The sequence below is a fragment of the Podarcis liolepis genome (assembly GCF_965112155.1).
Source record: "Podarcis liolepis genome assembly, chromosome: 3".
Lineage (NCBI taxonomy): Eukaryota > Metazoa > Chordata > Lepidosauria > Squamata > Lacertidae > Podarcis > Podarcis liolepis.
This window is the reverse complement of record NC_139557.1, coordinates 66,747,134-66,769,916: the sequence shown is the minus strand read 5'-3', so window position 1 is coordinate 66,769,916 and position 22,783 is coordinate 66,747,134. Positions and strand designations below refer to the sequence as shown.

Sequence of the window (22,783 nt, the reverse complement as noted above, 5' to 3'; positions counted from 1 at the left end):
TAGTCATGTTTGATCAGCACGGTTGGCTTTTCCAGCCTGTTAGAGTGAACTTATGAACTTATGTAGAACAAATCATGCTGCATTTGATTCATCTTAAGACTCACTGTTATTCAAGTTCAATTTTAGGCAGGTCTTTATTTTTAAATTGCAGAGTTTAAAGATTTCCTCTGAATAAACTGGGGACAGTGGATCTTTTATAATGGCTTATAAACTTTATTTTTGCCCCCGAAGTCACTCCATAGCTGGCTATGAAAGACATTCTAACACTGCCAACCGTTTAGGCTGGCTGGCTCCCAGGTGCTTTTTTAAAGGCCTGTTAAGGGGAAAATGTCACAAAAATAAGCACTCTATTCCATATCCGCTGCACTCTTTCCCCACCTGGCAAAATCGTATTCGGACTTTTGGCCTTCACTGTACAAACAAATACAAGAAGAAAGTACATAAATTGTCAAGGAAATTCCCAAGTGTGAACACATGGAAATGTGTCAAATGATCCATGCCTCTGGATGGGGTTTAGCTACAGCACAGTGCAAGCAATGACTTGTGTTGCCTGCATCACAGCTAAGGCATATCCCTCAGATTAGATGTGAGAGGACGCTTATGCCCTATTCAAGTGAGCTGCCCCCATGTTCTATCACGGTTCCTTTCTGTCAAAGATTAATGCTGTATGTGGAGACATGAGGGCGCAGGGCTAGTTGAAGGGCATGTAAATCTGATGTCACATGTTGGGTGGGCCGGTGTGGCTCATTGAAAGCAGTCTCATGGGTCTAAATAAATAGGCCCGTGAACAGGAGGGTTCCCCACTGCTGCTTTATGCAAGTAAAGGTAATGGGACCCCTGATCATTAGGTCCAGTCGTGACCGACTCTGGGGTTGTGCGCTCATCTCGCTTTATTGGCCGAGGGAGCCGGTGTTTGTCCGCAGCTTCCGGGTCATGTGGCCAGCATGACTAAGCTGCTTCTGGCGAACCAGAGCAGCACACGGAAACGCCGTTTACCTTCCCGCCAGAGTGGTACCTATTTATCTACTTGCACTTTGACGTGCTTTCGAACTGCTAGGTTGGCAGGAGCAGGGACCGAGCAACGGGAGCTCACCCCATTGCAGGGATTTGAACCGCTGATCTTCTGATTGGCATGTCCTAGGCTCTGTGGTTTAACTCACAGCGCCACCCGCGTCCCTTGCTTTATGCTAATGATACCTTTATTAAAAACAACTTTAGAAAGGTACCAGGGTTGTGAGTATGCTTCAGGTTGGAAGTGAAACATAACAAGAGGGAGGAGGAGAAGAAATAGGACAGGTTGTTGAAGTTCTAATGTCTGCAATTTAAAAGTTACATTCTTAAGATGGAGTGCAGGAAGAATTCTGTGGACAATTATATTAGTCTCTTGAGTGATGAACAGATTACAGGTTGCGTCAAGGACTACAGAGTCAAAGAAGCAATAGCTGTTCTCTCCACATTTTTCTTTAAAACGTGAAAGAGTTATTTCCAGTTCTGTCCCCAGGATTAAAAGGAGAAAACACACAGTGCTCTTGTGGCATCCAGTATGAGAAAGAGTTATGAGCAAGCTGTTAAAGTATTCATAACTTTGTGATGTTGTGGTTGGTTCTCTTAAAGATGTGACTGCCCTGTAGCCTTATGATTCTATCTGTCTAACATATATTTATGTAATATTTTACATAGCAATAGTAACCTAGAACCAACACTGTTTAGTACCCAGAAGTAACACAACACACACCAAAAGGAAGTACAGTGGTACCTCAGGTTAAGTACTTAATTCTTTCCGAAGGTCCGTTCTTAACCTGAAGCACCACTTTAGCTAATGGGGCCTCCCGCTGCCGCCGGAGCATGATTTCTGTTCTCATCCTGAAGCAAAGTTCTTAACCTGAAGCACTATGTCTGGGTTAGCGGAGTCTGTAACCTTAAGCGTATGTAACCTGAAGCGTATGTAACCCGAGGTACCACTGTATAGGCAACACCCTCCCCCATTTACACTGTGTATATTTGAAACACCATTGAAAATGCCCGCAAACATCCCGTTCCGCCCCTGCCCCATCCCACCCCTTTTAGTGACGTTTTTGGGTCACTTCTGGGTTCGGAGCAATGCACAGTTGTGCACATCTTGAACCTGCGTAAATGGGGAGGTTGCCTGTAGCACAGGTATAATAAACATCTTTACTAGGATCAATGTAACAATTTGGTATTTTAAATTTTGAGTTACACTGCATATGCTTTTGCCTCAGGGTCGATGTATGCAACTAGGTAAATAAATTAATGGGGAAATAGTTTCCGGGGGGGGGGGGGAATTGTGTTTAATACAGCCTGCAGTTCTTTCAGACCAAATTAGGAAAATGTAGCATCAAAGCCTGCCAAACAAATGTTTGGTTGCATCATTTCATTTGGAATACAAGCTAAATATGGGTAGTTTCCTCCTTTGGCCATGTTTTAAATAAACAACTTTTGAATTAAATATTCCCCCACCCCACCATAATGTATATTGGTATTTATGTAATGCATGTATATTGGTGTGTATGTTAGTACACAAAATATGTGTGTGTGTGTGTGTGTGTGTGTGTGTGTGTGTGTGAGAGAGAGAGAGAGAGAGAGAGAGAGAGAAAGTATTACAGTAGTTAAGTGTTTGAATAGCATTTGTTGGTTGGGACCTGAACCCTAAATACATTTACTTTGAAGAAAATTGATTTCAGAAAGAGCTTATTTCCTACTAATTGTTCTTAAAATGTCAACCTAAAAGTATTAAAGACCTAATAATGCAACCCTGTTAATTGAGAAGTGTTTAATGCAAAGTTAAAAACCGGCACTCTCTCTCTCAACACTTTACTTTTGTTTCTTTCAACACTATTTAGGTACCATTACCTGAAAATTATTTGGGTTTTTTTGCAGTAACTATATGAGAACTATGCCATGATTATAGATATTTTACACCCTGAACCTAAACACATTTGCTTGAGAACCTAGTTCACTAAGTGAATCATTTAGTGAATGTAACTAACAATTTAAAATTTACTGAAGTGCAATTGGAGTTGCTGAGCAGTAAACTAAGTATAGGTTTTCTTTCTAAATTTTGCATGAAAGATCAGATTAAAAAATCAAGAAGTTGCATATCCCAAATACATAATCAGTATAAAATGTGGCTGCAATTGACTTTGTGTACATAAATGAAAACACATCTGTGCAAGGAGATCAGTGTTACATGAAGGTTCAAAATATCCCAAACCCAAAATGATCTAAAAGCCATCATTACTTACCATGGCGTGCCAATACAAAAAACAGCTCTCTCTTCAAAAGGCGGCCTTTCAGACACTATTCTGTACTTCACAACGTATTTGCCCATCAGTTAGAAACGACCATCCTCAATACAACTGGCACTTTATTTTATAAACTCCACATTAAGGATAAATGTCATCCGTTGAACCCACATACATCGTCCCGATCAGGGAAAAATAAATCAATACACGCAAAGTGAGAGAAATGCTGTTCAGACACTTCATACAATTCCAGGGAGAGTTAAGGCCTTTCTGGCCTCGCTGGATCTCACTTCAAAGGAAGGCAGGGCCTCCCAGCAGCAGCGAAGCCTCTGGCCTTTTCTTCATCCCCCCTTCCCCTCCCAGGGCAATCTTAAGTGTCATTTTCAATACCGCTTGCTTACAAACAAACAAATGCAGATGGTGAGAATGGCAGGACTTCCTATGATTAACTGGCTTCCTGGCAATGATTTCTCCCCCTCCCCCTCCCCCATGTCCTGGTGATTCTCTAAACGGCTAGAAATGTAGACATTTTTGCTCATTCTAGCTCTAAATTTACCATTGCTGGGACTGTTTTTTGCCAGCCTGCCTGATTCTGTAATCCTTTTCATACTGCTACTTTTCTTTCCTTATTCCTTTTATTCCAGCTATTATTCAGGATTATTACCAGTGATAGTGATATAGATAATGGCAATTAGGACCAAAATGTGATGCATGCTTACTTGGAAGTAAGTGCTACTCTTTTCAATTGGGTTTATTCTCTGTGTAAATGTGTTTAGGATTTCAGCCTAAGAGAAGCATAAAATATTACAGAGTGGCAAAATTCTCCCTGAAACACTTTGTGCTTGAATATGCATGTCCAAATCCAATTTAGAAGAGGCTCTCATTTATTGTCAACAGCAGGGTTTAACAAGGAACAGGGTCACTCTACAGATGTATCTAATCAGGAATATAGCCTTGTCATATGATAAGAATTATATACCCTCCACAAACTGAATGACCATGAATGTTAAAGAAAAGGCAAGCATTAATTAAAAGCCAACTAAATAATTAATAGTAAAAAACACTTCCAAATTTATATTTCTGCCCAAGGCTATATGGGAGGCTGATACATGAACTAAAGGTGATCATGCTCATGTTAGGATTGTTATAAAAGATCCTATGTGCAATTAAATATATTGCCATACTTTTTCTCCAAGATGACAAATTCTGAATAAGTAATATTTGATTACCATCTCTCTATAAAGGCTGCAGTGCAAAGCCTGCTTGCTATAAACTATGTTCCATTAATCTCAGTGGGATTTATTTCCATGTAGACACATTCAAGGTGAGAATGAAAACACCCTTTTAGCATTCATGACTCCCAAGTGAATTCCCTCCCTCACTTTTGTCTCTTTGTCTTACAGTTCTTAAAACAAAGTACCTTTTATTGTTATGTGCTAGTTCAAATTGGCAGTGTAAAATACTTTTATTATCATTCCACAATAGTGAACAACCATAGACTTAAAGATTTATAGTATTCCATATTCTGCTTTCTGTATTTCTTTTTAAATAAACTACAATGCTAAGAAGTACTCAGGCTCCAAGATTAGAACCCTGCTATCAGAACGAAGAATGAATCTATTCTATGCAATAAATAAATAAATGCCTTTATTGTTCATTTGTTTCAGCTGTTTCATGACTATGCTACTCTTCGAGCTCCAAAAACAAAGCAGTAACTCTGAGAGTACTATTGGATGCTCTGCAAAGAAGCTCTCCCTTTTGCCTTGTGTTCTGGCAACAATTACTTGTTAGAGTATAGCACATTTGGCAAATCTCCCATTTGTTGAAATAGTTGAGTACTGTGATCCTACCTTTAAGAATAAGACACACAGGGCTCACCATGTAGAGTAACTCTTCAAAAAATATGGGGATAGATAAACCAACTAAATATAGAATCGGCACAGGCAATAGTGTCCACCAATATCAATGTTATATAAAACACTGTAAAACAGTGTGTTTATATACCCACCTCCTCATACTACTTCCCACATTAGTGGCAAAAAGCATCAAATTGATGATGTGGTAAGCCTATATGGCACGCAACCCTTCAGGAATTCTCCTCAATAAATATATACATCACTTCAGTTACTGATGGGATTCATCACTAGCAGGAACAAACTAACTTCCTGTGACTGAAGCTACATTCCAAGGTTTGCCTATTGTGCACATCTCAGGTTCACCTAAGTGCTCTGATTATTACTTGGAAGGTAAAGGAAATGAGGCAAATCCTGAAGAAATGCATTTGGGAGACTGGGAGATAACCCTATCAATAATTAAAATAATAAATATGAGCATGCCCCTTTTTCTTTTAAAAGTGCTTTTCAGTTTAGACATTTTGAAACTGCCACTTTAACAAAATAATATTTTGCTAATGGATCCCTCAGTTTGGCCCACAAGAAAACTTTAAACATATCCCCCACACTTAACAAAGAGCACAATCCTAGCCATTTTTACTCAAAAGTCCTAGAGAATTCATTAGGCCTTACTCCCAGTAGTAGGGTCAGGATTCCAGTCTTAGACAACAGGCTTGCTTTTAATATAGCGTTTGGTACATTGTGTATATATCATCACACCAGGAGGCCAACAGTAAGTGTCAACATTGTGCTACGTTCATGGCCAAAAACAATAGCCTTTGGCTCTTTCTGTGATAAATATAGATAACTATTGCAGTGATCAAAGCAAACAAGAGACCAATATTGGATAGGTGTAAAAATGTGAAAACTTTTTTGTGAAATTGTCCTATGCTTGACTAGAAGCCTATTCCACATCATAGGACAAGACAGCAAAGTAGGATAGTGGTTACAGAACCAAGAAAAGCTTTAAATTCCTCTGTCAGTGATTTAACTGAAGCCTTTTATGTCTCCAGGTCCAGAACAGCCCTCCTTAAAGGGACAGGCCTCCTCCTCTCTGAGTATTCTCTCTGGGCTCGTTGCCTGCACTGACAGGCTGAGATGGGGTATGTAGGTCCCTGGCATGGAGGGACCAGTTCCTCAGAGGGTGCAGACTCTAAAGGTATGGTCGAGCTCAAGAGGTCCCTGATTCTGGGGTCCAGTGATGAGTCATAATGCAGGGGGCCCTGCATCAGTTTCCAGCACCATTCCCTCCAGTGCCACTGGTCTGGTGGATCTGCTCAGACCCTCTGTGTCTGAATTGGGAGTGAGAGCCCAGGCTGCAGTCCTGAAGAAATATTCCATATAATTTGGAAACACACATACTGTATTTTTACACCAGAAGAAGGTGATCCAGTAAAATATATAACCTTGTGCATTTTTTTATCTTACAGTAAAAATGATATTTGTTGTTGTTATTATTATTCACAGTTTTGCACTTAGGTTCCAAAAGCGACTAGCAAGTAGAAATAACAAAAAAGTAAAATGAGATATAAAATCAGCAATATAGAAAATCTAAAATAGTCATCCAAAAATGTATTTAGAAGGGACAAATCCTACCCACCCCACTTAAAGGATGAGCACAATAAAGGCCACTGAGTATACAGTGGTACCTCAGATTACAGACACTTCAGGTTACAGATGCTTTAGGTTACAGACTCCACTAACCCAGAAATAGTACCTCAGGTTAAAAACTTTGCTTCAGAATGAGAACAGAAATTGTACGGCAGCGGTGCAGCGGCCCCATTAGCTAAAGTGGTACCTCAGGTTAAGAACAGTTTCAGGTTAAAAACGGACCTCCAGAACGAATTAAGTTCTTAACCCGAGGTACCACTTTATTCCCTTCTTCTGAACCTGCTGTAGGACAAAGCTATTGTAGAACTATCCCTGATCTGAATACTTCTAAGCAGTCAGCAGCAGCACTCAGTGTGAAAATTTCTCAGTCCTTCTCAGTATTAGCAGACCACGTTTCCTGCCAGCAACATTCAGTACAAATACTGTCTGGTAAATAGCAGCTGCAAAGGAAGAAGACTGATGCCAGGGTACACAGTGGTAAACACTACTTCTCAGTGGCTCACTGTATCTTGGGCCAAGTAAGCTGAATATACATTCAAAACTTCCTTTTAAGATTTTCGTTCAGAAAAGAAGATTTTATGCTTATATGGGGAAAATACCAATTTAATTTTAAGCACATAATCAGGTGACATATTTGGAAGCTGCCATAGGATGTATGAACTAGTTAGATTTCAGCTCTTTTTGCAAAGTATTTGCCAAACCATTAGAGCCAGCCTGTAACATTTGTGACACATAAAAGAGCACGTGGCTTGAGCCCATTGTACCACTTGCTTCCTATGTGACAAAAACTTAACACCATTCCTTTCTCTCTCACACAGCCCAATATGTTTTTTGGGAAGGGGTACAAAGCACTAACATGCAGCTCAGGCCAGTATATCTGATGAGTTTGAAACAGCATGTGCAAACAAGTGCTACATGGGTAATTTCCTTAGCTGGATTGCAGCATCATGCTTCAGTATGGGCATGTTGTATTCCAGCTGCAAGGCAAAGATCCATGCCTTGATCCACTGCAAGTATGGTAATCTCAGACCAGTCTCATAACTACACTGGAGCATTTAGAGGCTTTTTCCTAGTACGTAAGAGAATACAGTGGTACCTTGGGTTACAGACGCTTCAGGTTACAGACTCCGCTAACCCCAAAATAGTACCTCGGGTTAAGAACTTTGCTTCAGGATGAGAACAGAAATCGCACGGCAGTGGCACGGCGGCCCCATTAGCTAAAGTGGTACCTCAGGTTAAGAACAGTTTCAGATTAAGAACGGACCTCCAGAACGAATTAAGTTCTTAAACCGAGGTACCACTGTACCAGGTTCCAACAGGAAGCTTGCCACCTATCCAGCAACTTTGTCTGGGCGAGGCTGTTGGCTGCTAGTTCTGGAGAGCTATGTGGGCACCAGGCCGTCAATCACAGTGTCACCATTGCAATGAGACCCCTAAGCCCCATCCTCAAGGCGCTTGGATCTGCAGCCAACAGCATCTTTCAGACTGCTGCTGTTAGGAACAGGAGGGCAGGCATGGAGGAGGAACAAAAATGACACTGTTTCCCCTCCTCCAATTGCAGAAGTCCTTGGAGATATGCTGCTGTTTTCTATTTCTGTGTGAAGCCAATTGTGTTGAATGGGACTTTCGCTTAAGTAAGTGGGTGTAAGGGTGCAGCTGAATTCTATGAAAAGACCATTGACGGAACAGAGTATTCTGGTCACTTCTCAATCCTGGACCTTTTTTTTCTGCTTCATGCGGAGTCATCTGCATTAGGGAACAGTAGGGTGTTACTTGTTCTATACATGCAGGGTTTTTTGAATACTAGATGAGGGTGTTTTTTCTTTTTCTTTTTTAGCTGCTTGCACTGCACTCAATTCAAGTGTGGATTAATTTTCCAGAAGTAAATTATTTTTTGTTTCACTTTCAGTTCTTGGCAGGTTTTGGAGGCCTGAGATGGGAGTTCAGGGCAAGACGGGGAGCTGAGAGTATCTAAACAATAAAAAATGGTTATTTTAAAATATACTGTATATTGATCAGAGGGCTTCCAACCTTTGTTGTTGTTTTATTCCAACTGTCAGAGTAGCTTCATGTGGATTTCAGTAATGATTGGGGTGAAAGTGCGTGCTTAGTGGAGGGCATGATCCACATGAAGAGAAAAAGACAGGGTTATGATGTTGGTTTCAACCTGTGCGACAGGTGCCCTCTCCCTCTTCTCTCCCTGCATGTCCCCTGCCCCCTCCAGATCTGCTCCAGAGGCTTGGGAGAAACCCCTGACCATTCTGAGGCATGCTCTTGTAGGGTGTTTTTATAGTAGCAGTGTTAATTAAAGTTTGTTTCCCACTGCAGTTTCCTGGTGAGGAGGAACCACAACTCACGAGGTAGGTCTCAGCTTCTTTGCTTGACAAATGTGGTAGTAGGGATCTGACTGCTTGGAAATCCACTGTCAGTCTTAGTAGAGGCAAATTTAGGGGAGCATGAGCAGTGTGGCCACACTGGGAGTGGAGCCTCAGGAGTGCCACAATTATGCCGCAGAATGGAAGGCAAGAGACAAGGGGCAATTTTTGGCATTGCACAGGGCACCGCCAAAATTTGAGCCCCTAAGGTCCACCACTGGTCATAGTAGATAATACTGGGATTGATAGCTCAATAGTTTGTATCAGAATAAGACAGCTTTGAAAGTTCCAGCGTAACTTTAGGAACATAGAAAGCAGCCTTATACCAAGTCAGACCCTTGGTCTATCTAGCTCAATATTGTCTACACTAACTGGCAGCAGTTGTCCAGGGTTTCAGATTCCCAAACACCACCTGGGGATGCTGGCTTTTGAACCTGGGAGTTTCTGCACACAAAGCAGTTGCTCTGCTATGGAGCTACAGCCTTGCCTCATAGTTATCTCAGTTATAAACAAACATTTTATTTATTATTGTTTCTGTTGTTATTTCAGTTATTTATATTTTCTGTTGCTTCTGTCCAACATGAAAAAACATTATTATTATTATTACTAAACAAAGTTGTTTGCAATTGCTCAGTCCCTATTTTTCAGAAATGATTGTCCAACAGCACTGAATTGAAACTGGTTTTGAATATGTAGATGCACACACACAAAAATCACCAACTTTAACTTTGTCATAATACAAACACAGATTGTAATGCCTGTTTCTGTCATGAGCAGCCTCATTGGTATTCAGCAACAGAGCATGAAGCAAGCTGGTCTGCTTACTCCTCTCCCAGTATGCACAGCACAGCTGAGCTGAGGAGCCCTGGCAAATAGAGCGCTCATAAAATCTTGCATACAGAAAACTATTAATCTACATTTGTTTTCACTGTTCTTCCCTTTTCAGACAATTTTATGACTAGACTCCATAGGGAAATGAAGAGTTATGCTAGTTCCCTATGGTTATCCTTTGCTCTCCCTCAAAGGTTTGCTGCTGAGCCATTTTATTAAAAAAGAAGAGAGAAATCAAAGCATTGTCAAGGCAACCAATCAAAATCCCTGTTTTTTAAAGTGTTAACTGTGGGCATTTTTGTATTGGGATGTGAGTGTCTCAAGTCTACATTGGCTGTGGTTAGAAAATACAGCCAATTTACATACCCCCCAACATTTCTCCAATGAAAACAGGACGTCCTAAGGAAAAGCAGGACATTCTGGCATCAAATCAGAAACCAGGATGGCTTTTGTAAATCCGCGCCTGTTCCTGGAAAATATGGACCTTTGGAGGGTCTCAATTTAAAAATGGCTTACCTGATACATAGCTGCATATCAACAGGATAGAGCCAACTTAAATGGTGCATTTTTCTTAGATTAATAACTTGCAGAATCCAGGATGCCCATAAACATAAGAGTCTATGTTAAGGTAAGTCATCGCTTCTTTATTGCCTTCTCCTACCTACCCAGAGGCCCCTTCAGTCTCATCTGATTCACTTAAGCACAACCCACATAAAGCGAATATCCTCACAACTGTCAATCATAGGATCCCTATGTATTTACATCAGAGCAAACTCACTGTGCGTCTGCAGTACTTACATACATGGAAGTGAAATGGCCATGTGCAATCCAAAGCTACTAAGATATGTTGGGAGCTTTGTCCTTCAAACCCGAGTGAAATGTAGGTTTAATGGTACAGGATTTGTGAGTATATCTAAAGTATTCACACAGCGCACCACTAAACTTAAAGCATAAATGTAAAACATGAGCAAAAATGCTCCTATTTCTCTTTACGATTTAAGTGCCTCTGGAGGATGCCCTTCACTCTTTAGTTTCTGCTTCTATCAAAGTAAAGAAGGATGCAGTGGACTGTCTACAAAGTTTAAATGAATAAATATCAGTACAAGGCAGTGGATGCTCTAATGAGTAAAAGAAATAAGGTATTGCATGTGGTTCATATCTGTGAAACATGATGGTTTTCAACAAAGTGAAAAATCTATTAGTTATATCCATTTTCTCAGCTCTCCATTTTCTTGGATAGCTTTGAAACTGAGATCTTGTTTCTGTTGCTCTAAGTACGGTATATAGAGGATAAATGCCAGACCATACAATAAGATCAATAGAAACAAAAACATGCTGCAAATAGTTATGCACAAAAGAAGGTGGTGATTCAAAGTTAAAAATCTAAAGACACTCCTATAGGAATGTACACTTTAAAAAACCCCCTGCTTTTTAATGTTATTAGCATAAATCAATCACTGTTTGTGAGTACAATAATGCACAATTTAAAAGCAAAGGATGAGGCACAATAAGGGGTCAGCCATTCACAAATATAAGGCTGTGAATAAGCAGGCAAATAATCCCATTGACTTTCTTGTGAATACTTCTGAAAGGTGACATTCTTACATGACTCCTATTGAGCTCATTGGACACGCAAAATATCACCCAAGACCTTCTAGATTCTGACCCCACAGAGTCCATATTAATCAATCAACCAACCAACCAACCACAATAGACAAAGGCCTTATCCAATGAGGTGACTCCACTGGCAATGTTTATGCAGAATTGTTTATTAGAAGCAGTTTCTGTCTCCTACACTATATTTCAGACCAAGGACAGAAATCCATTTTGGCATCTCTTGTTTTCTAGGCTGCCAGTCACAGCCCAAGAACAGTAAGATTGTATTTTTAAAGCATGCTTACGTGAAAACATCAAAGTCCATCGAACACAGTATTTTTCAGATCACGAATCTAGTCAACTTTAATATTTCACATCTCAGGTTTTCCTTTCTCCCCAGATACATCACTTAGATAATAATATAATAAGTAACACAAAAGAGCCTAGTCTTTTCTCAAAAACTGTAATGTCAGAACTCCAAAACCATTGTTTACAAAACAGACACTGCATATATTCTCACATTGTCAATAGGTATATAAATCTGAAATAATTGCATGCTTTTTATTATTGACTTGATGCTTCACCTTTTTGTCTTAATTTGTTCTCTTTAGGCCCAGACAGCATGCATGCAAATAAAAGTTTTAAAGCATGTGTATTGGCCTGTTTTTCTGGACATTAGTAATGCATCACCACTCAGGAAATCCAGGATTAATACTGCCTCCTAGAGGGCAGCTAGTCATGATGCAGCTTTGCTTGTGATTTTTTTTTTTAGGTGTTTAAAAGCAGTGAAGGAAAGTACATATACGAAGGGAAATATATATAGTTCAACTATATATTAAAACTATAAAAGAACAAAATTTCTGGGCTAAGTAGATGTACAACTGTGTTCCCAGCTATTATTCTCCTCCAACTTCCGACAGATCTTATGATGTCCAAGAACTGGAATACAGTGGTACCTAGGGTTACATACGCTTCAGGTTACAGATTCCGCTAACCCAGAAACAGTACCTTGGGTTAAGTACTTTGCTTCAGGATGAGAACAGAAATCGTGCTCCAGCGGCGCGGCAACAGCAGGGAGCCCCATTAGCTAAAGTGGTGCTTCAGGTTAAGAACAGTTTCAGGTTAAGAACGGACCTCCGGAACGAATTAAGTACTTAACCCAGGGTACCACTATAATGACTTCTACAAACATAAAAAGATGTTCTTCTAAAGGGGGGGGGGGTGTGCGCGCGTGCACACACACACACTCACATTGGTTAATACATTATTTTTAGTACTAGGAAGACCTACATTTCATTTTCACATTTATGTTTATGGAAATGACTAATAAATTTTAATAATGAATCTTGATAATTTATAGTTCCTTTACTGATGAAGTTTGGAAGAGTATTCCCCTAGATATCAGGGTTTCCCAGAGCCCCACTGCAACTTCTTTCTGATCCTCAGCCATCTTATTGGCTAAGAGCCTTGAGCAGTTCTACCTAGGTCAGATCTGCCTCAGTCCAGCTTTCAGCAAATTATTGATCTCTTTTGTCTAGATTTACCTGACCTTGCCTCCTCTGCTGATATTTCTCCATCCCCTCTATCCAACCCATGTATTTGAATACTGAACATATATTCCTAGTTTTTGTAGCAGAGCATTGAGCAATCATCTCACCTCTACAAGTGATGAGGGATAAATGCCAGTTATCAGCCCCAGATTGTAGTCTGAGAGCAAGCCTGATTGCATTCTCTTACACCATCTGAAAATTAAGTGTGTTATAAAATATCACATAGTTTTGCATAACTAAAGCCTATGATGTTGTGAGTTTATGACAGCATCAGAATGACAAGCTGAGGAGGAGTAAGTAATTCATTTCAAATAATCTTAGTTTCTTTCTTTTTAAGTGTATCGCAGCTCTACTTCAAAATTGAGCAAACTTTTTATTGCTGAGTGATGGAGTCCTGGAAATTGAGGCCGATAACAGAAATGTCAGCAGATGCCTTCTGCAGCAGGGCTGCTGGGCACCACTATAGCCATCAGTTTTAATGAGATCCGTTAATATCACCTCAATCAAAATGGCTGCCCTGGGCTGACTTCTTAGGGGTATGCACAGGTGCTCTCAGCCAAAGATGTAATGAAGGTTATTACATTATCAACGAGGCACAGATGTGCATTCTGTCTGAACTCAAGGTGCTGCTTATTGCCAAGTGCATCACTCTTTGAGCAGATTCCTGCTCTGTGTATCAATATGCTGTTCCAGCTCACTGAACTCAAGCACAGCCTTCTGCTTCCCCTGACATAGGCAGTCAGCTAGAAGAGAAAGGAAAAGAACTTAAGGTGGGGCGGTTACACTACCAGCACATCACAATGCAACACAAAACAACAACCAAATATGTAATGTTGGATCTCCTTTTCATTATTCTGAAATATAAAATTGATTAACCTATTTTTTTGCCGGGGGACTATCTTCCATTTTGGGATGTGCAGAGAAATCTGGCTGCCTTAAATCGGCTATGATAATTATTCTTCATCTTGTAAGCTTCTCTTTCAATGATATTCTCCCAGTCGTCTCATGCCCACTCATTAGTGCACATCCATCTTCTCCACACTTATACCAGTCACATCACCTAAGAATAAGAACTGAGTCAAATATCCACCAATCTTTTAAATTCTGCAAATCTTTCAGTTTCTCCAGCTGATTATTGTATTTCTATGAAATAAATTCACCAGTTAATGTTTCAATATGTCAGTGCCGTAGACTTGTTGACTTCTGTTGATTATTTTGGTTTTGGCAAGCTTCAAATAAGAAATCTCATAGGTTGTCAACTGTTAAATATTACTATATTTTATTAATCAAATGCTAGTTAATCCTAATACCACTTCATGTCAACTACCAAATACTTTGAATGTCAACTATTCAACACTGTCAACCATCAAATATATTGTTGTTGGGAATTTAAATATATGAATCCCTGGGACCCACGCGTGTAGGTGAACAACAGAAGAATCAGCTGGTGTCTGGATTCAAAACACAGGGCTAGCACAGAGCTACCCTTTTGCAATGAGCAGACCACACACTGTTAAGTAAGTTTAAAATGTTTTACTTACAGATCCAGTGTCTCAATCATGCAATCTACAATGTAGCAGCAAGTATAATATAGACAAAATACTCTTGGGTAGAAAATACAGAATACCGTTCTAAACACATGCTGTAAGTTTGGGAGCAAGCTTACTTCGTTGGTTACATGGTGCAGAGAGAGAGAGGAAGAGGAAATAAGTTTCACTTTTTCTCCAGAGGAGAGGGGGTGTGACATAACTGAGTCTATCTTGAAATACAACTCTATGGTCCTTAACTCCTCAATTCACTAACTAGCAGTTGTACATAGTTATGTTCGATGGCATTCTCCCATAAATGTAACAGTGGCATTCAAACTATTTTGTGGAAAATCCTGGTTTCTTTAGAGGCCTATTGGTGCATGAAACAGCTTGTCCACCATCATGGATATCTGATGTACAGCCCAAAGTGAATTCTGAGTCAGGAAACACACAGTTAATTCATCTGAAAACAATGTGCAGCCTAGGACATGCCCAGGATCCACTTCAATGTAACCTGGCAGACACACAGTGTTTCATTGGCATGAGTTGATGTAGGCAGAAAATTTAAAAGCCACTGTGATTTGATACACTATCTGTGCTGATACTAAATACTAAATACCACTGGAAGTCATTGATCAAATATAGTGAAAATACCAACTGTCACGTATCAGTATCTGGACAATATTTGAACATTTGGAGAAGAAGAATATTAAGAAGAATTTTCACGAGAATTGTGGGCAGCAAACTGGTTTTGGCTATAGTGCACTAACCACAGCTGTAGGCTCAGCTAATGATTTCTTCATGCATGGATATACCTAGAAAATCCACTTTCAGTTATTGGTCATATGTGATATCTTCAGCAACTCATATTTTGTACAGCAGTCAGCTTCCAATGAGGTCTCCTTGTTTTCCCATGCTACATAGTAGTCTAAGAACTCTGGTGTAAGGTGAAAATTAAATCTAATCAGAATCAGGATGCTATGGGCATGGTAATGAAGAGAGAACTAACAGGGTTCAACTATGAATAAAACAAGGGAAAAGAATTCAGATCCAGTACAAATTCTCTCAATATTTTCTGACCCCAAACCATCAATACTCTGACTAGGACTTCTTAATCATCTCTTCATAACATGTTAGGACATAATTTCTTTTGAAATTATACTTAATGCTCCTAATGTGACTGACAGTGCAGTCCTATACATGTCTTCTTATTGGACTTGCTGCCAGGCAAGCGTGTCTAGGATTGCAGTGCACTAAAAACAGCAGATTAAAAACTTAAGATATTTACCACTTCAGTATTGCATTATATTATTCATGGGATTTCCCCACTCCACATGTGAGACACCCATGGTCTATGGGCTACAAGTAACCCACTGGAGTCTTCTCTTTAGCTCCTCTTCTCCCAAGTTGCCTTGCCACTGATGCTGAATATTTCCCATCATCACTGAATGTTATCACCAAATGACTTCCGTGTTACCAAAATCTACCAATCGCTGTCCCACCTCCACCAGCATGCAGACTTCACCCTAAATACAGCCCTCCACCTGAAAACAGTTGACTGCTCCTGTTTTATTGTTTTGGTGTGGTTTTTTTTAATTGTAACCCATCCTTAGAGCACTTGTTGCTGAAGACACAGTTTAATAAACAAACAAGGCTGCCCTACAGCGGGAAAACAGTTGGTCCAACATCAATTGTTTGCTTCAAAGCTCCTAAAACATTTGCATTGCTTGCTTTTTATCTTTTTCAGCAGTTTTACATAAAAAGGATGCAATCCGCCTGCCAGTCAGAATACATGAATAATTCTTTCTTATCACAAAGCAGCCACAACTGTCCTTGGGTCTCAGACAAAAAGTTGTAGGAACTGATCCAATTCCCCATCATAAGGCAATAACTTTTGCAATTGTTTGGGTTTTGGTTTGGTTCCCCACCCCCCTCACATTTTCAACATTGCTGAGCAACCTCTCATTCACAGGCTCAGAAATAAAGTGTTGCAAGACACAAATGCCATTTTAAAAAAATCTAGCTAAATTTATATACTGTGTAATTGTAGAAACACCTCTAAGCAGTTTACAAGAAATATAAAAAGTATGAATAAAAAACAGCTTGGCAGACATGAAAACAGCACAGTGAGGGCACCTGCCTGATCTCAATGGGCAGGGAGTTCCAAAGTGTATTGATTTCTTATAGTTGTGGAACAAGTATTATACGGCACCTGTAACAAACAGTACCAGTTCCACAAATCAATGCAGTCAAGTGGGCACAGAGTGATCTCACAAATAAATGGTCCCAACAAGCTATTAGGGGCTTTATATACTCATAGCAAAGGCACTGTAAGACTAGTTCCAAGTCAACATGCACAGGTTTGCATCCCTGCATAACTAGTATGGAACTGTTGTCTCTTGCATATGGGGGATAAAAGGCTTTGATTCAATGCCCACTTTGATAAAGTGCAAATGAATTCAAAATCCCAGGGGTGGTAGTCAAGTAACTTTTGTGTATATCCTGCACAGACAGAAAGTGTCCTCAGGTTCCCTCTGAAGCAGCGAACTGTTGAACCTGTTCCCTCCACTCCTTCTCGATCCACTGAGATTATTCCTAATCCTTCCATCAAAGGCAACATAGTGTCAACCCACAACTTTTATCAGATCCCCTTTGTACAAGGAAAGCAAGTAGAAGAAGGGTAGTCAAGGGAAGTAATGACACAGTTTGACATTAGCACAGTTGTGTCACATGCTTATCTATCTATGCATCTATTGATATTGCTGGGGAGCTGGGATGAACTAAACCCAGAAGGGTGTTCCCATTCATATACATTACATATTACATTAAAATATATTTTTAGAAGCCTCAACAAATTCCACAAGATTATTCATTAGTATTTTCTGATCAATCTACAAGATTGATATTTGGGCACAATAGGATATGACATGTGTCTGATTTTAACATTTGACAGGCAACTGTTTTTTGTGCAGAAGGTACAGATGTATACATAATGGCCTGGTTTGCACTAATACTAAGCCAAACCAAACCATGGTTTAGTGCAAATGAGGAAGTGGGTGAATGGAGAGAATATCATGATTCCTTTGCTCCTCCCTAAGCTGTTCTTCTTTTGCCATGGGCTTACAGTTTGTGGTTTGTATGGGACAGCTAATCGCAAGCCCATGTTTGGGCAATATGCTAAGTCATAGAATCATAGAGTTGGAATAGACCACAAGGGCCATCGAGTCCAACCCCCTGCCAAGCAGGAAACACCGTCAGAGCACTCCTGACATATGGTTGTCAAGCCTCTGCTTAAAGACCTCCAAAGTAGGAGACTCCACCACACTCCTTGGCAGCAAATTCCACTGTCGAACAGCTCTTACTGTCAGGAAGTTCTTCCTAATGTTTAGGTGGAATCTTCTTTCTTGTAGTTTGGATCCATTGCTCCGTGTCCGCTTCTCTGGAGCAGCAGAAAACAACCTTTCTCCCTCCTCTATGTGACATCCTTTTATATATTTGAACATGGCTATCATATCACCCCTTAACCTCCTCTTCTCCAGGCTAAACATGCCCAGCTCCCTTAGCCGTTCCTCATAAGGCATCGTTTCCAGGCCTTTGACCATTTTGGTTGCCCTCCTCTGGACACGTTCCAGTTTGTCAGTGTCCTTCTTGAACTGTGGTGCCCAGAACTGGACACAGTACTCCAGGTGAGGTCTGACCAGAGCAGAATACAGTGGCACTATTACTTCCCTTGATCTAGATGCTATACTCCTATTGATGCAGTCAAACCATGGCTTAGTGCAGCACAGCAGCAAAACCACCAGGAAGCAGCAAAGTGGCTGTGATCTCTTCTCCAGGAGCCCACACATTTGCTCATACACTCCAAGCCATAGTTTGGCTTAGCATTTGTGAGAAGGAGTGCTGTGTGTAAGTTGATAGTAACTGATTGTAACTGTAAATTACATGGGAAAGGGACAGGAGGAATCGGCCCTAATGTTTCAGAGTGATTTTGTATTTCTCTGTCATAATAACTTGCAATGTAGGACTTGGCTGTTTCCTGGAGGAAATAATAACTGCCTCCAGTTGACCAGGCACATACTTACTGCTTCCATAATTATACCCAAATTATCAGTGGGGCAGTCCAGCAGAGCTACATGCTTACTGCCGTAGCATTTTCCCTTTACACAAGGGAGTCCTATGTTCTCATTCCATTTAGCCTTAAAGTGCTTCTGAACAGAGACAAGAATGAAGTGTTTGAAGGCTCTGTATAGCATGATCTTTGAGGATAAAAATATGGATGTAAGTCAGCCATGGAGCCTTTATAGCTTGGTGTTTAAAAGTATGTTGGCATAGAGGGCTCACATCTGATTCTATCTCTACCACCAGGAAAAGCATTTGAGAAAACTGTGATGAGATGACAGGTGGGACACTGGCAATGGAAGCAGCAGCAGAATCAATGTGGAGGCAGGGAAGAGCAGCACAGAAAGTGAAGTAAATATACAGTATTCAGGACTTAGTTCCAACATTGTGATAAATTCTAACAGTCATGTACATTTGAATCCATGGGTGTGGTAGCATCAACAGTATCCAGAGGAGCCAACCTCTAGGAGCCTAGGAGGCTCCCCCCCTCCCCGATAAAATGTTTAAGGGGGCTGCCCCCAAAGTTGATGGGCATTGCCATTCAAATGGTGTGCATGCACTGTATCATGTGATCGATTATGCAGGGTGGGGCTTACTCCCCCCCATATTTTATTCAAGTTTGCACCTGACAGTATCAGAAAGATTTTCATTTAATGGACTTTTTAAAAAATCCCTGTGGTCTTATCCTGTCATTTAATGTCTAGCAATCACTTGTTACAGTTTTTATGATGGAAAGGGAAGAAAACCCCTGCAGGACCTCCTCCCCACCTTTTACCAGAAAGCTAAGATGGCCTTTCCATGATGAAGAGCTCCATTAATATTAGTGCTACAAGGGTGGGGGGGTTGGCTTAATTGGAGATCAATAACCTCATCTAAGAACCAAATTCTAAGCAGCTCGAGAAGAAAGCAACTTTCTGCCAATCTGCTAAGACATAAATTAAGGAAATTACATTAGAACATAATTATGCTAATCAGTAATTATGCCATGAAAATGGTATTTATGGATTTGCACTTAATTTGACTTTAACCCTAAAGCCCAAATAAAATGCTTGCACAATGTGAGCAGAGTCTGAAAATGCAGTGTTAACGCTTTTGTAGACTGCTATTATGGACTTCATTTCATTAACATGCCATTCTCATTAAATTCAAGGTCTGTTAAAAGGCAGTCCTTTTCTCAGCTCTTTACAAACAAACTTCTGGTGCAATTCTTAGACAAAATTTGGATGTACGTTGGGAACCTGTATTTAAGATTTGGGAGAGGACCATGGCTCTGCCCCTCTTCAGTTATCCAAAATCTGCGAAATGAGTTCTGTTTTATTATGATAGCAGCTGGACTTTTGCATCTCAGATGGAACTATAGCGATTACCACACTGAAATATTTTGAACAGAATGTGGTAAAATTAAAGCCAAAAGCAGAAATGCAAGTCCACAAATGGGCAAAATCCAGGTGATAAAGTGTAGGACTGCCAGAGTTTCAGAGGGAAAATTTTTAAAACTTTGCATAGGAGGAAGAAAGCTTTCTAGTGGCAGCTGTGTTTATGAGATTGTATGTGTTTGAGTATGTTTAGCTAGACATTCCCACACTTACATGTATATAGTGTATTTTGTTCAGTGACAGATTTATAAGCATGCACATTGTGCACAGAATCAGGGTCTCTGGAAGCTGAGGGCTCCCCAAGTTATTAGTATACATTACTAACTGAAAGAATACCTTTGAAACATGACTGCAAACAATGAGTTGCCATTGTTGAATTCTACTATTTTAGTTAGTTGCATTGTTTCACTCCTCATTTCTCCTACTCCTTGATTAAAGTTAGTGGAGGCTAATCCATGGGTCTGTGTGTGTGTGCGCGAACCCAGAGACCATGAAGGCTGCCTTTGGTGTGTCTGAACAGGGGCATCAGACTTTGAGGTTTTGTTTTTTCAAAAAATTAGTCTCTAGCCCTTCTAGAAATAAAGTCATGAAGCACAATGTGCAGGTACCCTTCTAAGCATTTTTTTATTTTTATTTTTTAAAAAGCCAGACTGGCTTTTCCCACCTGTCAGTGTTTTTAGTCAATGAGTGAAGTCAGAGCTGTGAGTGAAAAGTGAGTTGCTTCGACACCAGGCAATGTATCCCTGGGGTCCAAGGAAGGCAAGGCCAGATTTATAATGGTGGGATTTAAATAATTACAGCAAGGGCCATGCCAGAAGTGGCCATGCCATTCTAAACTTTCATTTCAAAAAAACCCTAAGCCTATTGCCCTTCTAAGAAAGGAAGTTACGAAGCATAACGTGCAGGCAACCTTCCAAGCTGGAGGCTGCCAACCCAACACAAGCAGAGTATAATCCTTTTTCTAGCACTTGCTAGAGGTGGAAGGGCCCACCCATTTCCAACTCCAGTTGGCTATGATGTTAACTCCTGTCCTCCTTTGTTGCAGGACAAAGATGGGGAGAAGAGAAGAAGCAGGATAGTTGCCACCCCCTCGGTTCTTGGAGAATGTTGGGGGTGGCGGAAGTGCCCAGGCCGTTCCACTTTCTCAGCTTTGGCTGCACATGGCACGGCTTTTTAAGAAGGGGGGAGCTAAGAAGTGCTCTGCTCATTTGTCTTCTCTTTGCTTTGCTGCCCATGAAAGGTGTTATGGGGGGTGGGGTGCAGAGACATCACCACCACCACATTTACCCTGATGGTTCCCAGGTTTTTTTTTAGGGGGGTGTTTGGAGGGCGGGGAGCCCAGCCCAGAGGCATCATCAGCATAATCATTTTCACCTTTTCCGGGATTGAGGAAGTACAAAGGCATTATCATCATCTTTATTATTATCATCATAATTATGATCATCATCACATTTTCCATCATTGTTTTTTTGGAGGGGGAACCCATTTCAGAGGCATCATTATTATCATCATCATCTTTTCTTCCTGCCTGGCCCGCAGTAGGAATTGTTCCCAAGTTGTCTGAGAATGGGGGAGCACAGTGCGAGGGCAGAAACGTTATTGTTATCAACTCTTCATACAACCATAATTTTTGCATAGTCACGTTTATTTAGGTGAAGGAATAGGGCCCCTCAAAAGGGCTGTGCACAGGGCCTTGCAGACCATAAAATCTGTCACTATGTTGGAGTGTTGCTGTGCAGTATGACATTATTGTCTGGAATTACCATTAACTAGATTTTAATGGAGTCTGTCAAAGCCTTATATGATTGAATATGAAACAGGAGAAGTAGCAAATGCTGCTTTAAATTCTTGACTGTCAATTTTTCTGCCTACCATTACCGCTAAGCATTCTTCTCTGATTATAATTGCTGTAAAATTGCATGTTTTTGCCTGTCCCTTTGGACAAGTGGGTTGAAATTAGTAGTTGTGTGGAGCTGCAGTTGACTCATTAAAATACGAAACACTTGGGTGGGGGGGAGGGGGGGTTGGAGCTGTTTTATATGACAGAAATTGCTGAGTTCATTCTTAGACTGACTGTGTAAATCCAATGGTGAATGCATTCTTTTCAAATTATACACTACATAATCAATTTAACATGTGATACTTGCTTGAACATAACCTCACAGAGGGCAATAATAGTAATAATAATAATAGCCATTCTATGGTGGGTTGAATGTTTCTGGGAACAAAATCATGGGAGACTTTCATAAGAGGCTAGCATGTAGCACATACTTTCTGGTTTTTGACTACCGGTACTTATTCTATTATCCTGATACTTAGATTTGTCTCTGTTAAATCTAATACATTTCACCACTAGAATTAAAAACAAAACAACACTGTGATGTGGGGTGACAAATCAGCAAGCCCCATGTCTGCTTTCAGTATAAAATAAAATATTCTGAGTGTGGATTATCTCCATTTGCTTATGTTGTCAAAGCATAGTTCTTGCGGTAGTTATGCAGGGTTTCATTAAAGTAGCATTGTTTAGGCTCCATTATTAAGGGTGTATTTACTGACATTACAAATCTTAAAACTGATAATGTCCTTTGGGATGTATGTGCATTGCATGATGTTAGACACCAGAGGGCATGTTTCATAAAAG

At 40.4% G+C, this 22,783-nt stretch overlaps 1 protein-coding gene across 6 annotated transcripts in view; it reads right to left on the bottom strand.

Annotated features, from left to right (window-relative positions):
- Positions 1-22,783, bottom strand: part of SASH1 (SAM and SH3 domain containing 1) — a 522,300-nt gene that overhangs the window by 148,400 nt on the left and 351,117 nt on the right. The window contains exon 1 of one of the 6 annotated variants that reach the window (XM_083496234.1): positions 3,264-3,779. The exons of 4 other annotated variants lie outside the window; for them this stretch is intronic. In XM_083496234.1, coding sequence (XP_083352360.1) covers positions 3,264-3,266 — 3 coding nt within the window. In that variant the 5' untranslated portion in view covers positions 3,267-3,779. Of the gene's footprint in view, positions 1-3,263; positions 3,780-22,783 lie in introns of those variants that run through there. One more of the 6 variants, XM_083496238.1, reaches the window with a different exon arrangement.